At 33.6% G+C, this 18,269-nt stretch overlaps 1 protein-coding gene across 2 annotated transcripts in view; it reads left to right on the top strand.

Annotated features, from left to right (window-relative positions):
* LOC105341917 (transient receptor potential cation channel subfamily M member-like 2) overlaps positions 1-17,064 on the top strand; it is a 38,516-nt gene extending 21,452 nt beyond the window's left edge. The window contains exons 11-27 of one of the 2 annotated variants that reach the window (XM_034458159.2): positions 5,937-6,071; positions 6,545-6,604; positions 6,729-6,834; positions 8,517-8,626; positions 8,903-9,003; positions 10,530-10,755; positions 10,959-11,111; positions 11,376-11,452; positions 11,679-11,784; positions 11,903-12,031; positions 12,859-13,146; positions 13,420-13,594; positions 14,606-14,756; positions 15,041-15,231; positions 15,577-15,697; positions 15,959-16,052; positions 16,205-17,064. In XM_034458159.2, coding sequence (XP_034314050.1) covers positions 5,937-6,071; positions 6,545-6,604; positions 6,729-6,834; positions 8,517-8,626; positions 8,903-9,003; positions 10,530-10,755; positions 10,959-11,111; positions 11,376-11,452; positions 11,679-11,784; positions 11,903-12,031; positions 12,859-13,146; positions 13,420-13,594; positions 14,606-14,756; positions 15,041-15,231; positions 15,577-15,697; positions 15,959-16,052; positions 16,205-16,315 — 2,334 coding nt within the window. In that variant the 3' untranslated portion in view covers positions 16,316-17,064. Of the gene's footprint in view, positions 1-5,936; positions 6,072-6,544; positions 6,605-6,728; positions 6,835-8,516; positions 8,627-8,902; positions 9,004-10,529; positions 10,756-10,958; positions 11,112-11,375; positions 11,453-11,678; positions 11,785-11,902; positions 12,032-12,858; positions 13,147-13,419; positions 13,595-14,602; positions 14,757-15,040; positions 15,232-15,576; positions 15,698-15,958; positions 16,053-16,204 lie in introns of both variants that reach the window. The other variant, XM_034458156.2, reaches the window with a different exon arrangement.
* Positions 17,065-18,269: the final 1,205 nt, after the last annotated feature.

Here is an 18,269-nt window from a genome sequence, read left to right as displayed (position 1 = left end):
GCGTTATATTTCTGTTGCATGTATATTTCTTGTTTTCTATTTTGTCTGTATCTACGATAGCGTGTGAACTACTTATGAATGTTCGAACTGTTGAAATTACTGTCATCAAATTTTTACCGAAAAAATTTACGTGTTACTGATTTCGTTATTTCTACATTTATAAATATTTTATCAATCAAATCAAACAGTCAAACATAATAGAAAACGACACGAACAAAAATCTCAACACTGAAATACATGGGTAAAATGCATCAGTCATTGTTTTAGGACTTCCCCTAATTGTTGTTAACCGAATCCGATATCCACACCTCAAAATTCTATTTTCGATTTATTTAAGACGAAAATCAAGCTCGGGTCTTTTCAACCCCCTTCCAGACACAAACACGCATCAATATTTCAAATGACCTCGCACTGTTACCAAACCTGACTAGTCAGATATCTTACACGTTGTTTTTCATCTCATACAAAAACTCAGCTCCTCTCCCGGGCGGAAACTCCCAAAATTCAAAGACAAATTCGGGAATTATTTCGCGTCAGCCATGTTTTGAGACACCTGCAAAGACTGTGTGTTCTAATCTCGCCGGAGCCAAGATTTGTTCTTTCTCTCTATTTCTTTCTCTCCTTTTTGTCTAATTTTCTAACTAAAATATTCAACATAAAAGGGTGTTTGATTGTAGTACAAGTTGAAAAACACTCTTTAATTAAGATTTAGACAAAAACAGTGTTTTATTATTAGGGTCTTCCGTCTTCAGCGGACGGAAGACCTCCTCGTTGCTCGCAACGAGATCGTGTCTAGTTATTATTCTTTTTTTTTTTCTCCCACGTTTTCTCAAAAACGCTTCAGTCGATTTTGATAAAACTTTCAGATCTTGTTTATGACAACATGTGTAAGAAAAGTACGTGGGATTTTTTTGGTCGTCACTTCCGGTCCCGAGATATTAAAGATTTTATGTTTTTGCTTGTTCACAAGTTTTCTCCAAAATTTTTTAAGATAGAACTTTCAAATTTTCAGAGATCGTAGAAAGTGAACGGCCGCAGTGTACTACGCATATCCGAACGTCTGCCGTCACTTCCGGTCGTCAGCGGAAGGAAATGAAAAACCTTAATTTTTCAATTTTTTGAACTTGAATTTTTTTTATGTTACTATTCGATAGAGACACTCTAAAAACCTCTGAATATGAAGTCTGTTTTAAAATCGATCCATGCATTCTCGAGATTTTGGGCTCCAAAGTTCTGAAGCGAGAGTCCGCGTAGCTCAGTCGTTAGAGTGGTGGACTTGTGTCCAGGCGACCCGGGTTCAGTCCCCGAGTGCCGATTATTTGTTCTTGCTTAACTGTGTTTTGTTTAACGATTTTATCTTTATAATGATGGATTTGAATGTTTTCCGTTTTCTTTTTGTCATAAATAAAAATAATAGCGGCTTTTTTTCAGTACAAATATAGAGCTCTTTTCTGTCAACTGCTCGCTAAATTCGGACGATTGTCGCATTGCCGGCATCAAAGACATGCCGCCGAAGCACCCCTGCAGTTCGACCGCATCAGAGTTCACTGGATCGCTTTGCCGGCATCAAAGAAATGCCGCCATTTCAATGATTGTATACACACAACATTTAGCAATGCACCAACGTTTTTAGTATTTCACATGGCTTAAAAAGAAAGGTTGTTTTGTATTTATTCAAACATTTAGATATGTACATGTATGCATGTATACATGCGTTTATTGACAAATGTTGCGTTTATATTGAATTCCTGAACATTAAAATCTCTCTCTCTCTCTCTCTCTCTCTCTCTCTCAAAGATCTACTACAGGTAACATGGAGTAATGAGGCTAGAGGCTAATGTACATTTGACGTAAAAAAAGTAAATACGTATTTTTTTCTAGTTACGGGATATTGTCTACGGATGTTATTTTTTGAAATTCACTGTTCAATGATTTAATAACAAATCTATTGACTGTCTGGGATTTAAAAAAAACCGATTTTTATTATCAACTGAATGCTTAACATTGGTCATTTAGACATAACACTAGGGTATCGTTTGGATTCGGGAAAATGGGGAATAAATAATCATACTATATTTCTAATGATGTAGGTTATTTTATTTGCTGACTTACCAGAATTTTTTATTATGCAGTTATTGTCGGCAAAGAAAAACTTGAGACAAAAAGAAATATAATACATATGAAAAAGCAGATAAAACAATTATAAATTTCTTTATCAAATCAGAGACGTAAATGTTATTTATGTCTCTGATCAAATCGATTTCTGATTGATTTCTCTCTCTCTCTCTCTCTCTCTCTCTCTCTCTCTCTCTCTCTCTCTCTCTCTCTTTCTCATCATACATATGTCGTGTTTAGCATGTAAATGTTATGGCATTTTATATATTTTATTTCTGAAAACTTTAAAAGTAAAAAGTAAATCCATAAATTGCGTTTGATGTAAGATTTTAAAAGATTATTGCAAATGTTTCTCGACTTGTTGCAATACTGCTGTTGTCATAGGCAAAATCCCATCGTGAGCTCTGGACCGGTAAATGTCCGAGTAAAAATAAACTGGCGACTTCGAGAGAATAATGCGTATATCTCCCCTATTGTAAGACCCATCAACTTAAAATTCGGCAGGAGTGTATCTCAGACATTACTTTTATGAAAAATACATGCACGTTGCGAGTGTTTTAAAGATTAATTGATTTTTTAGGATTTTGAAGCGAGCTGGTAGTTTTCTATCTGGGTCAGAGTTCGACCTCTTTCTTTATGTATGGTTTCATTGAAATTAATGTTGAAATGGGCTTGGCCCCTGTGCAGCCACGTAATATTTCTGTTGCATGTATATTACTTTTTTTCCGTTTAGTCTGAATCTACGATAGCGTGTGAACTACTTATGAATGTTAGAACTGTGGAAATTACTGCATCAAATTTTTACCGAATAAATTTACGTGTTACTGATTTCGTTATTTCTACATTTATAAAGATTCTGTCAATCCTGCTGAAATAAAACAGTCAAACATAATAGTAAACGACACGAACAAAAATTCTCAACACTGAAATACATGGGTAAACTGCATCAGTCATTGTTTTAGTACTTCCCCTAATAGTTGTTACACGAATCCGAGATCCACACCTCAAAATTCTATTTTCGATTTATTTACGACGAAAATCAAGCTCGGGTCTTTTCACCCCCCTCCAGACAAAAACACGCGTCAATATTTCAAATGACCTCGCACTGTTACCAAACCTAAATAGTCAGACATCTTACACTTTGTTTTTCATCTCATACAAAAATTCAGCTCTTCTCCCGGGCGAAAACGCCCCAAATTCAAACACAAATTCGGGAATTATTTCGCGTCAGCCATGTTTTGAGACACCTGCAAAGGCTGTGTGTTCTAATCTCGCCGGAGCCAAGATTTGTTCTTTCTCTCTATTTCTTTCTCTGCTTTTTATTTAATTTTCTAACTAAAATAATCAACATAAAAGGGTTGTTGGACTGTAGTACAAGTTGAAAAACACTCTTCAATTAAGATTTAGACAAATACAGTCTTTTATTATTAGGGTCTTCCGTCTTCAGCGGAAGACCCTTCTATTCTTATTGTTATTAGGGTCTTCCGTTTACAAAGGAAGGCCCTCTTTTTTTCTTCGGTTTCTTTTTATTACAGGTTATTAGACCTGTTATTAAGTCAATAGACCTCTTATTTGATATGAAATAAAATGGGACTGGTCCTTAAAATTAAGGATCCTACAGGTGTATAATCCTTCATCCATCGCTCTTTTAGATCACATCTGCATTTCCTGATATGTTTCGTTGATGAAGATAAAAGGCAAGGTCATTTCCTGTTCTAAAAATCGGACGGAAGACCTCCTCGTTGCTCGCAACGAGATCGTGTCTAGTTAAGGTCTTCCGTTTTCCAACGGAAGACCTTATTGTTTTCGTTCGGTTTCTTTTTCCCTATTATTATTATTTTTTTTCTTACAAAATTTGTGCAGGCGATTTCTCGAAAATGGCTCAGCCGATTTTCGTGAAACTTTTAGATCTAATAGATATTAATCCGAACTTAATATACATTTTTTTATTTTGATGACGTCATTTCCGTTCTTGAGAAAATGACGTTTTAACGATTTTCAGAGGGTCGGCTTGTCCAGGGATCTCCTCCTAAACGGTAAAAGATATTGAGTTCAAACTTTCAGGGATTGTAGACAAGAGATTGTAGATGTGCTATTTGGCGTTCATATTTGTCATGCTCAAAAGGCGTTTAAGCTCGCCTGGTCCTGAAAATTGAGACTAAAAAAACGTCGTAATTTTTAATGGTTTTCTTAGTTTGTCTCTTTTCTGAAAAATATTTTGTTAACACTTGTAATGCAAAAAAGATTTATTTTTACAAGACCTTTCATTTGATATCAAGGAAAAGGGGCTGGCCCCTCAAATTAAGGGGCCAAAGGGCTCTAAAGTCTTTCATCTGTAGCCCTTTACTGAGTGATATTTTGTGAACAGTTATAGAAGCAAATATGTTTATCTTACAGATATGTATCCAATAAATGTAATGATGTTATCATGTGTTACGTAATTAGGGGTTTTTAAGAGCCAATAAGTCCAGAATTTTGATCACCCATATCTTAGAAAGGAAAAATATTTTGAAATAAAGTATAGAGGTAAAGATGCTCAAAATGATGTACTAAATAATATGCAATTTTCAAAATTTCGTTAAATGGCCCCTATAAGGAGTTATGGGATCGGCCCCTAAAACGTTCTTTCCAATATATATCAAGAACGGTAAAACATTCCTAAACACTTGTTGAACAAAATGTGTTGAGATTTAAATGACCTTCTATTTGATGTCAAAAAAAAGGAGCTGGCCCCTCAAATTAGGGGACCAAAGGGCTCTAAAGTCTTTTATCTGTAGCCCTTTACTGAGGGATATTTTGTGAACAGTTATAGAAGCAAAAATGTTTATCCTGCAGTTATTTATCCAAGCAATGTAATGATTTTATCGCGTGTTACGTAATTAGGGGTTTTTAGGGCCAAAAGTCCAGAATTTTGATTACCCATATCTCAGAAAGGAAAAACATTTTACAATAAAGTATAGAAGTAAAGATGCTCAAAATGATGTACTAAATAATATGCAATTTTCAAAATTTCGTTAAATGGCCCCCATAAGGAGTTAAGGGATCGGCCCCTAAAACGTTCTTTCCTATATATCTCAAGAACGGTAACACATCTCTTAACACTTGTTAAACAAAATGTGTTGAAATTTAAATGACCTTTTATTTTATATCAAGAAAAAGGGGCTGGCCCCTCAAATTAGGGGACCAAAGGGCTCTAAAGTCTTTCATCTGTAGCTCTTTACTGAGGGATATTTTGTGAAAGGCTATAGAAGCAAATTATGTTTATCTTACAATTATGTATCCAAGCAGTGTAATGTCATGTGTTATGTAATGAGAGTTTTTTAGGGGCCAAAAGTCCAGAATTTTGACCACCTATATATCAAAAAGAAAAAATATTTTGAAATGCAGTATAGAAGAAAAGATGCTAAAAATGATGTACCTAACAACATGCAATCTTCAAAATTTGGTTCAGCGGCTCCAATAAGGAGATAAGGAACCGGCCCCTAAAACTTTTTCTTCTAAGATATCTCAAGAACAGTGACGAATTCTAAACACTTGTTGAACAAAGCTCTTACACCTGTAGCAAAATAGTATCTGGCCCCCTAGAATGTAGACCCTGTTTTTTTATTCAAAATCATGTTTAGCTGTTAAATAGCAAAATCAAGATAGAACAAATTCTAAAATCAGACGGAAGACCTCCTCGTTGCTCGCAACGAGATCGTGTCTAGTTATTTGTATTATTTTATCGAATGTGAATATGCTGCAGTTGTTTAGTCCTACTTACGATACAGGCAGTGATATATTTTTCAAGAAATTTCTGATATCATCATGTTTATATTTAGCCGGGAAGTCTGCATGAAATCCTTTACTCTGCCATCAAACAGGACCGGGTGGACTTTGTGGACCTATTTCTTGACTGTGGAACGTCACTCAAAGATTTTCTTACAACTGAACGTTTACTCATGCTATACAGTACAGTTAGTATATTTGTAAATCATATATGACATGTTTACAAGCACTTGAGCTTAGCAGATAAAATCAGAAAACACAGTATTCAAAAACGTGTCGTTATGATTTCTTATTGGTATTAATAGAGATTTCGACTGGAGGTAACTCAATAATTTGACATAAGCATTCATTTTGGCTCTGATTTTAATGATTGGCTTTTCATTGTTGAAATGAATTTTAAATGTAAAAGTTAAGTTTTATAAAAATATTACTTTAAAAGAAAAGTAGTACGTACGCACAGTATACATTTATATGTGATTCTCTAAAATTATAAAAAAAAAACTTGTCATGTACAATGATCATAATGATATTGTTGTATATCATAAGCAGTTCGATATTTATAAAATGCACGTGTTACATTATACCCCTATCCGGCTGACGATATATATTATTATTATTAATAGATCAATTCACTACTACTGAGGTTCTGATCACTTTTTAGATACCTGATCACTCACTTCTTAAGGAACTGATATGTAGAGTCAAAAGAAAACATAACTGCGTAAGTATTATTGATATGTGATACATGTTCTGAAGAACAACCAAAAGTCTTGAGGAAATTAAAAGGCGGATTTATAATTTTCATAGGATATTACTACGTTGAAAAATTATAATTTCATTGACAGTTTGGGACGGATGTAACAATAAAAGACATCAAGAGATTAATAAAGATGTTAATTGACATTAACGTTGAACCGTACGCAACCCGACCAGCCAATCAAACGTCACAATGTGAGTGTCATTCATTTTGTCTTTAAGGCCAAATAGACATTTAACAATTATTATAAGTCATTATGAGGTATTGAAATGAGTGATATGTTTTGATGATACATCATACTATTCAAGTCTATTTATTCTTGGTTGTATTATAGCGAGCGCAGCGAGGCGGCGCGAATCGCCGCTCGCGTAGCGAGCTCCATAGACAACGTGTACGAACGGAGGAAATTCGAGTTGAAATCTACACATTGATCAAAGAAAATTTTGTGGACCCGCGTGAAAATGTTCTACATATCCCAATAATCCTTTGTGATGCATAGCAACATGGTGGAACAGGAAGCGTTTCTACGGAAAATTCTTACCTTTAAATCGCATACATTATTTTCATTCAACAATAAAAAATATACTTCTAAAGTATTTTAAAGTAAACAACACATAACGTTATGCTTACGTAAAAAACTGTACCTATCTGAACTATTGCTGACATGACGTCATTTCCTTCCCCGAATTTGTCCGACAAATTTCGAAAACTGTCGAGCGCAAAAGAAAGTTAAGTATGACGTCACAGTGATCTCGCGTTGTTCCCGCGATACATTTACAGGTGGATCAAGCATCGGCGCTGGATGTAACGTGTAGGAGGTACTCAGTATCAGTGTGACTCTTTGGCTGATTAGTTTTGTTTTGATAATTTTGTTTTTTGCTTAGTAAATACACATGCAAGTTCCATGCTAAATTTATTGTCATATTGATCCAATCATATATGCATACGTTAGGTAGGTGACAAAAAATTATTAAAGAAGAAAAGTCTAATCATTATTAGATCTACGTGCAGCCACGTCATTTGGTAATAATTAAATAAAAGAAAAAAATTAAACTGTTAGAATATCTACATGTATTTGTTATAGTTGCATATGTGGTCAAACCTTTCAATAATGTTGGATATCACACACTAAAAAACGGGTGAGGGCACATGTCTACAACGCTTATATAGCGTACAAAAATTAAAAAGATTAAAAACAAAATTGATGTCACAGAGGAAAATAATTAAAACACAGGTAACAACAAGGAACAAAATGAGAAATAACACAGACTTACAATTTATTGTTTACTGATTTTAATGATCATTATTAAAAGGTAAAGAAAAGATAAAACATAATTGTATTTACATAAAAAAAACCAAAACGGCTTTGTGTTTACCAAAATATTTTAATACATCTTTTTAACAGTTTATTAATGCTCAGTGGTGGTTTTTTGTTTAAGTGTATAAGCCTGGGAAAGGGCCATTGGAATAAAAGTTTGATAACTTCGGGTTCCTTGCGGTGGTAAAAGTTTTCGAGACAAAGCCACAGTTTTTTGGTTAGGGCAAATCCACGGGTTGCATTTAACAATGATGACAGATGTGTGGTTCCTTCTGCGCTCGCCCCAACGGTCACGCCGTAAAACATATTAAGTTGTGAATTGTTTAAGCTTCCATGCTTCAAGTTTAAATTTATCATAGGACATCAATTTGCCGAAGTCAATTATGGTTTACTGTAAACCAATTGAGATTTATTATTGGGGGAAGGGGTGTTGGAATGATCTTGGAAGTCAGAAATTGATATGTGGAGACTTTTTTTTTTCAGTTGGTCATTTATCAATCCAATTTTTTTAATTTTAAATTAATTTTTGAAATTTATGAGAAAATGTTTATATCAAAGTCGGCAGTAACAGGAAGAAAGAATCCAAGCTTCCCTTTGAGGATCTATTCTTGTGGTCTGTTTTGATGAACCGTCAGGATATGGCAAAATTGTTTTGGAGGCAAGGAAAGGTAAATATTTTTTTTTACGTGTATGGTTGAGTTGCTAATTTTGCTTTATATAAAGAAAGGTTGATATAAAATACTTGTTATATTATTTTTCAATATTTTCACCGGTGTGAATCTATATATAAAACTGAAGAAAAAAGCAGCAATTATAGTAATGATCTTTTTTCAAAATCGTCCTTTTTTGGTGATTTTGGCCGTGCACAGTTTGTCAAGAAATGCTTTCGCGGTGTGGAATACAAACAGTATGGTGTCTCATCACAATCATGTTCTTCATTGAAGGATGCCACGGCGTACGCTTTGTTGGCGTTTGGGATTTTAAACGCAATGGCGACCAAGACCGACGATACCGAGTTACGTAACAGTCTGACAAGGAACGCAGAGTATGCACCATTGATGATCTAATCACTAAAAATACATAGGCTGTTTTGAAATAGATATGAATTACCCAGATTTATGGTTTATGCTGAGATGGAGTTGAAAATAAGTAACACATTACGATAATGTCATTTTGATATCAAGACTGCAAAGATAAGTTTAACTATTGATCTCTGTGTATGCCTTGCTCTGATTATTGGTATTGAATTGAGATAAGGTGATCTAAAATAAATCTGGCTTCCATAATTGAATAAAACATGAGAATTTAAGAGCATTTTTATCACGATTGCGCTTGTACAACTTGTAAGATAATATATAAATGTATATTGCAAAGAATCAATTAACTGTTCGCTTTAACCATAAAAGCTATAAGCCATTAAAGTACAAATTCGTCAACGACAAAGTCTTATCTTAAGACTAGCGACCTTATTTTATAAAATTATTAAATTGTTGCTTGTTAATGGGGGAAACACCCAACTATCAATCCACAGAAACCTGACGTTTTAAATTTTTCTCATAATAAATATAATTTCTCTCGACCTAATACTAGTAATACACAAGGTACCAATCGCCGCCATCTTGGATTTAATATAAACTATCGCATCAGATGGCATTTCGCTTAAAACTTATCAGTAAAATTATTTTGTGATCCTCTCCGTCTCCCGATCGGTCATTCAACATCTATGCTTACAATCAATCCAACCATAATGGTGCATTACACCTGTCTTTAAGACAAATCATCCCTCATTCTGCATCTACTGTCTTAGATATGCGATAAATGTCTAAAGGGTAGGCGGAAGTTGTCACCCATAGTTAAATGAGATTTCACTGCACCGTGTGTTTGTTTCAAATATTTAAAAATATATGCAGTTTTAAACTCTGTGTACTAAACGTTATGATTGACACTTTATACAATGAATTATCCCTTTTGAATTCTTATATCAGTGCTATATTTGGAAGAGATTTCCAAAGTTTGACGCAATAATGTTAACTTCCGTCCACCCTTTAGCCATTTGTCGCATATCTAGGGCAGTGGATGCAGATTGAGAGATTATTTTTATTAATGACTAGTGCAATGCACCGTTTTGGCTGAATCGGTTATAATCCTCAATGTTAAATGACCGATCGGGAGACGGGGAGTATCGCAAAAAATTTTTACTGATGAGTTTTAAAGAAAAAATTCAACTGATGTGACAGTTTGAAATAAATTCAAGATTAAATATAAGGTATAGGGTATTTATATTTATTATGAGAAAAATTTGAAACGTCAGATGCCTCTATATCAGTCATGTGTGTAATAGGATTTCGAAATAATAAATATTACAATTTGGGATGCTAGTTACATTTCATTTGCTAATTTCTGTGTGTGCATTATAAACATTAATTCTTTTTTTGATATTAAAAAAACCAGTAATTAACTTTACCACACAAATAGAACAGTTTCTCTACCCTTAAATATCCACAAACAATCAATTAGTGAAACGCACGGTGGCTTACAATTCATATTCATAAACAAAAACATGCATTTAAGGGAATTTGGCGACCTTGCGATGGGTGTTTTGACCGAATGTTTTGAAGCAGACGAGAAGAAAACCAACGTGTTGCTGATTCGCAGACACGAGCAGTTTGGTGAAGCAAACTGTTTGAAGATAGCGGTCAAGTCCGACAACAAGCAGTTCATCTCACATCCGGCTTGTCAGGACTTTTTCCGCAATGTCTGGATGGGGAATTTGGCGCTAGAAAATGGCACTTTTCGGGTAGGTTTATTATAGGAAAAGCTTTAAAAATTAATATCTTTGACTTCTTTTTTTCATTCAAAACCTGTCATCACTTTAAAGATTTTTCCAACCGTCATTTTGGTTATGGGTAAAGCGTTTCCCATATCCCTATGCATCGTTTAGACGATTTGCATCCTTTTCTCCTCTATATATCATCTGAAACGTTTAGTCCCATATTGCAGCTGCTCATATCACCTGTTTTTCTGGGACTTTTTCTTCTGAAAGTGAAGGAAGTGTACTACTACGTGAAAGAAGATCAGTCAAACAAATCCATCAGATCAAACAGCCCCAGCATAAGATCCAGACACGGAACTCTGGAACGACAGATGAATCTCGTAAGTATGAATGGCATGAGAAAGATAGACGGAGTTAGGTTCATAGGATATGATACCACGTGTGATAATCGTCGTATTCAGAGGGCTTATTTGAATAATAATAAAAATATTTTTGTTAACAATATTATAAATTATAACGTTTCAGTTTAATTTACAGAGAAACGCAGGATGTTTTTTGCTTATGGTGACGGAGTTTGGGTACTTGGGGATATAATACTTTTTACAATGTCAAAGATTAATTAATTCCTTTTGTTTTCATTTAAGAAACGACTTACATCCGAACCAATCAGATCTTCGGCGTACTGCAGTGTCAAAGATGGATGGTCACGACAGAATTCAGAGTGAGAACTGCCATATGTAGACACAAACCACACTGAATTCATTGATTATAACTCAAACATTCAAAATTAAGAAAATATTCGATCGTGTATTTAAAAACATATAGGTGTACAGTGGTTGCATTATGAAATACTATATGATTAAAGTACTCGTATACACGTTTACCTTTCAAGCTTCTAAGTTACAAATCCAATTTGTAAACTGCACATTTAATTTTGTTTCTAACAGAAGCATAGAAGGATACACGAAAAAGAAGCTGCAAGGAATCAGATGGCATCTCCACAGGATCAAAAGCATTTACACAGCACCTGTCATGATTTTTGCGCACAGTGTTGTAAATACACACCATTAAAATGTTTTAATTAGTATATTCATTTAAACGTTTTATAAAAATACATCTTAGAAGGTTAGAAAACTTCATTTAACATCTTGCTACATTTTTTTTTTTGTAGATTGCTTACTTTATTTTCCTGGGAATTTTTAGCTATATGCTATTAATAGAGTTCTCTCCTGAAATGGGATCCTGTGAAATCATCATTTTCATATGGATTCTGACCTTGATGATCGAGGAGATGAGACAGGTATGAACTTTTTCTTCAAAAAAGGAGAAAACATATCAAACCTCCTATCAAAATAAACAGTAAAATTAAGCATACTTTTTTTCGTTGCTACATTTTTCGCATAAAGGCGTAGTGCAAAAATGGGTTAGGGCGTTAATTACGAAACAAATCCGTAAGTCATATTTCGAATCCCGTCGGGATTTATTTGATTTTAATATACTTTAAACCACATTGATATAGACAGCTGTTCCATACCACCTTAAGTTGGAATGTTTCATAAAATTTTCATTTCTAAAACATAATTTCGTTGTTCAAAGAAGGATACATCCACTAATTTATACGATTCTTTTTTGTATTTTTATAAGAAAGCGAGTTTTAGAAATGATATTGCTTATTTTTTTTTAAATCTGACAGATCATTATAAAAAACAATCTGATCCCGATCTGAATTGCCAAATAAAAGATCAATTTCTCTTAAAAGAATTTTTGCTTTACATTTCTTCTCTATACAAGACAAAAATGTTGTTTTTTTTCATAAATAATATTTAAAGATAATAAAAAGTCTTGCTGACATATCTGGACATGAATTATTTAGTATTAATAGTATGCATTTATTCACATCAGATTTAAAACTCTACAATGTGTGACTGTCACCAAAACAGATATTTCCATTTTCGCCGAAAAATAAAAATATCGTATGAAATAATTATATTCTTTGTTGAACAACGAATTCATGTTTCAGAGATGATACTCCGACGATCTATATGATAAACGTTCAGTTTATAATTGCACATTAAGCGTGCCTATATATAATGATGCTAACTTTCATCCATCTTGATACCTGTTTAGTTTTGTTCCACATCACAAGTAAAAAGAGACGAAGAGTTCACAAGGGTTGCCCTTTGGCAGAAATTTCTGAAGAAAAAGAAGGAATATTGGAGTGACAGCTGGAATAAGGTGGACGTGCTGACAATCGGCCTGTTTATTCTGGCGGCCATTCTTAGGTTCTGCCCGGAGACAATCAGCGCCGCCCGTGTTGCCTACAGCTTCTGTCTTATGTCCTTTTTCTTCCGAATCCTGCATGTTTTCACGGTTCACAAAGAGCTTGGGCCAAAGATAATCATGATTAGAAGAATGGTGAATATCATTCCATTCTTCTTTCTACATTAAATTTTGCAAACTTATTATTCAAGAAATCCTGTCTTTAATTCACAGCATGCCATTGCTAATATACGAAATAAACTTCCCATTGTTAAATCATATGTTTTCAACATGAAATAAAGTAAAAGGTAATGAAATTCACTCTCTGAAAGCAGAACATTTCAAAGTATCCGGTAACAAACATAAAAAACCAAGACAAATTGTTAGTATTTGAATATGAATTGCTAGTTTTTTGTCTGCCTTTATCAGATGATAGACCTGGTGTTCTTCTTAATTATCTTGATGGTGTTCGTCCTGTCATACTCGATCTCTACATACGCCATCATGTTTCCCAACTCTGTGCTTAGGGTATCTTTGATCCGACAGATCCTCCGTAAAGGCTACTGGACACTGTATGGAGAACTCTTTCTGGAGGAATACGAAGGTAACATAGTGAGCCCCGACCCTCTGGTGTCAATAATATATACTATTTTTAAAAATGAAAGCTAATGACCTTGAAATATAAAACAATATTTATTGCTGAACAGTTTTTACTGAATATTGTTTTCCTTCTTTTAAAATCTTAAACAAAAATACCCGATCATTCGAGAAAAAGGTTTTTTTCAGATAGGAAGCGGAATGATATGTAGTAAATTTGTCTGAGATACTGCTGTAAATATAGGTCTTTATTTCCGTCTGCATCGCGTTTTATCGATAACACGATTCTTCTCTTTTAATGAATATTTTTGCATTAATTTTAAGGTATTTTATATATCCTAGTAAAGTACTGTATAAAGATTAGAATGTTGATACCGTTCTTTTATTAATTTGATATATGGATAAAAATATACGGCGAAATAATTATATCTTGTCTGCCACCAATGGTTTGCAATGAAAAACATACCTACATACATTTCAAAATTCTATTCTGATAAGGATTTATTTCCAATGCATGTCAATGTAGCAAGATTAAACTGCCGAGATAGTGACGACTTGCCAAAAGGTAAGAATCCGGACGTGAATCAAACCACCTTACTGAACCGCTTTTAACTTAAAAGGTGTCTAAAAAGCAAAATACAAAAACAAAAAAACTTCTATTTCTATCTTTAAACCGGGAAAACAAAATTTGCAAAAGAATATGATTTCCTGTTCAAATTCCTTTATTGATTCTGTTGTTAAAATCAGTTACATTGTTGATGAAGATTATTGTTCTTGCTTTAATAATTGTGTTGATAGAGTTACATTGTTGTAGTAAAGAGGTCATTATTATTATGAATGTTTAGCAATGATTTTATCAGCACATCAACTGTCTTTAATGTTGAAAAGAAACATTACAGTTATATGTCCTGTACGACCAACATGGTTACAAATATTGTCATAATAAAAATAAACAAACATCAATTTAAAATTACCTACTACAATAAACATATTCGATTGCCTGTTTTATGACTAGCAGGCGGAGAAGACTGTACATATAATGCGACAATCTACGCAACAAACCCACAGCGCCGCTGTCCTGAGGAGCGGGGTGTGGCGACTCTGCTGATGGCTGTATACGTTCTGTTTGCCAACGTTTTACTCCTCAATATCCTCATTGCTATGTTTAGGTGAGGTTATCATTGAAAGAAGTTTATAAAGCTAAGTAACAGCAAGTTTGTACTCTAACGGTGAATGTTAATAGTAAAATATTAACCATAGATACAACGCTTTTAAAATTTTAATTTTAACTGCACCTTGGACAATAATGTTATCGTTCTTCAAAACACTCCTTACGCATTTTATTTACTACAATCTTTATAAAATTTCTATTTTAACGATGTTTGCAACGAAAATTATTTTCAAAAGTGCCCTGTATTTTAATTGGTCTCTCTGCTGCATTTTGGGTATTTAGTAACACCTTCCAGAAGGTCCAGGAGAACACGGACAGGCTGTGGCATTACATGAGGTGCTCACTTATCTACGAGTTCTACAACAAACCCTTCCTGCCGGCACCCCTCAGCCTGCCCATCTATATCATTCTGATGATCAAATGGGTCCTCAACCGTGGATGTGGTGTATGCCTGGATCTCTCTCCAGATCTCAGTTAATACATAAAATACATTTCAAATTATGATTTCATAAAGTTTAAAAATTAGAAATAACAGTGACAACTTAAGAGAATTGCTGTATGGATAAATGAATTTTAATTTGTCTTTTGCTACGGTGAATTACCATGTACAGACTCTGTGTAATAGTGAGTTACATTTGGAAGCAAGTGAAAATGTTATGGAACAATTAAGTCTTTAACAATTCTTTTGATTTGGTTTGATTGTTGATTTTTATTGTAAAAAAAATTATAATTATTTATAGAATCATAAAAAAAACCAAGCAAATACAATAAAAGAAAGCTGCAGTCCTTTATTTTGTGTAATAAAGTTTATACTGTAGGTGAGGCCCAGGACCGGGAGATAATGCAGTGGGAGAACGTGATAGCCGACGCCTACACCCAGAGACTGAAACGGGACAGAGAAAACAGCATGGAGACCAAAGTGTTCGAAATCAGTGAAAGGTATTTAACTAAAACGGATAAACTATATGTTTTGAAAGAAGTGCAAAAATGATAAGATATATGGAATATGGCATATAATTATATGAATATAATATGTTATATAATTGATGCAAAATTATTACATTGTACTGTATCATTTATGTAGTGTATTGTAATGAAATAAACTGATTACAACATAGTGTTTTAATGATATGCATTTTTGTGAGCATTTTGTTTCCAGAGAAATGTTTAACCCTGTTTGTTGATTTCAATTTCTTGTAGAGTTGAAAATATAGCCGGGAGAATAAGCGAGACACAATCCTCAAAGGACATTGTTCATCACCTTGATCGACGAATGGATTCAATGGAAGAAAAGGTACAAAAGGCAAAACGTCGGAGGAACGATTATCAATTCGATGAATGATATCAGAAAAATATTCAGTGTACAGTTGCAATTTAGTTTTTTAGGGTAAAGAACTGTATTTTGAAATTCAACAATTTTATTTTTATTTCTTTTTCATTTTGAAGATTTCATCGATTCTTCAGTTCTTGAACGCGGAAAGAAATCGTAAACTCTTAAATAAAACCGAAAAGAACAAAGAAATTCCAGCTGTTACTTTTCGACATAAAAGCTATTGAAATAAAGGTGTATTTCTGTTGTGAAAAAATATGTACAGAGGAAAAATATGGCGCCAAGGAATATACACCGTTTTAGTCTTTAAAAAAAAGTTTCTTTCAACGATATTTTATTAACGATTGTGATTATCGATTAAAGAAAATTAGAGTTTCAATTTAGATTGCACTTCAAGTATTCTGACTTTGATCATGACCTTGGACTTAAAAATCAAAGAAGATCATTGTGATTTATTTTAAGATGTCATTGCAAGAAGTGTATGCCTTTTGTGAAACTCAACGGCTAATTGCGATGTCGTTTCGAAACTACAAAATTACACACAGTCAGGATGAAAGAAGAAACAAAAGAACAAACGATTGCCTCACTGACTCAAAGAAGGTCTCCATTTGATAGTGAAAGCGGCAATTATGATTTATATATCAACATCAGTGAATATTCAAAATGTGCAATATGATCTGTGTATGCTATAGTAGATATTACATTATTATTTCAATTCATTCAAAGTGCTAATGAGTGTAAACGACCAATGTAAATAATTATAGATGTCATAACGAAAAAACGGCATTTTGATCATCTATTGGTTTTTACATTGATTGTAAAATTGAAAGTGTATCTACATGTACCTGCTATATAATGAATATGCCCAGTTATATAATGTTTGTATAGTATAAATACTTTTTAAATGTTTTACTGAATATTTAAAAACAGCTTTCTATTAATGATATAAAAAATAAAAACAATTCATATATACCAATCGATGTATTTTATTTGATTATAAATAACAAACTTTATAGCTAAATTATCATTTGCAACGGTTCATTTCTGATCTTTATTGTGGGTGGTGGCAAAGAAAAAACGCTGCCTTAATCTTCTTTACCTCTCGAAACTACTGAACCGTCTTTCGATAAAACTGTTAATATGCCTAAAATTAAATGAAACAACCGTTGGGTAAGTATAGAACCATTTTAACAAGATCTTGGACTTTCAATAGGGCATTGCTATCTATTTCTTGTGTCAAAACAAGTTAAAAATGACGCGGTTTCAAGCGAAATATTCACCGATTGCGTAGTCTTAGCTCAAAAGCCAGACAAATTTTTATTTCAAAGAGCCATGGCTGAGTGGCTTGCAATGTTAAACATAGCAATGATGATATTACAAGATAGACACAAGCAAACAGAACATAAACATGTCACATCATAATTTGAATTGACTTATTAAGCCAAATTCGCTCAGTTGCCCATGGGGTTCAAAACCGAGGCACTGAAATAACAAGTACAGTAGATACAAATATATTGTAATAAAGATATTGTCATTTGTAACTTTATAAATGATGCGCTAATCAGATCGCAGACTTGAACATGATGCACTTACCGATACATTCTGATTTTGATGTTAAGTATGGTTTAATTTTTTTACATTCTCATATTCATTTATTATTGAAATTCATCTACCAAAACAAATTACAAATCCATCAAATACTTTTCATTTTAAAAATTCACAGCTTTTACGAAATAGATTTATCAAAAATAAGATTGAGATAGAAATGTAGAAAAAATAGTTTATGATAAAATAAGTTGCCCTACGTCCTACAAAAAGTTTTTAAGCATTGTTTTAAAGTAGAATACCATTATGAGTTCCGGTCTGGGTTATCTATAGAGACCGTTTGTTACATTAGTCATCAGAGAGATCCATCAGACGTCTATATCCACGCCGTCTGGTTCACGATATGGCAGATACCTCTCGGCTGTGTGTCGCCACATTCAGAGTTAATTTGACATGAATTCAATATTAAACCTTGTCAGGAAGAAATCAAGGCCCACAGAAGTACGCGGACTATCATGTTTGTCCTTATTTTCTATAGGTATAAAGGTTAGCAATGCAGTGCAGGAATCCGTGATATTAGCATTGACTGTAGCCCAGACATCATTATCAATCTGATCGCGGTCAAATTTTTTTGTG

Source organism: Magallana gigas, chromosome 5, assembly GCF_963853765.1.
Source record: "Magallana gigas chromosome 5, xbMagGiga1.1, whole genome shotgun sequence".
Lineage (NCBI taxonomy): Eukaryota > Metazoa > Mollusca > Bivalvia > Ostreida > Ostreidae > Magallana > Magallana gigas.
The sequence above is the reverse complement of the archived record's forward strand: the minus strand, read 5'-3'. Positions and strand labels throughout refer to the sequence as shown.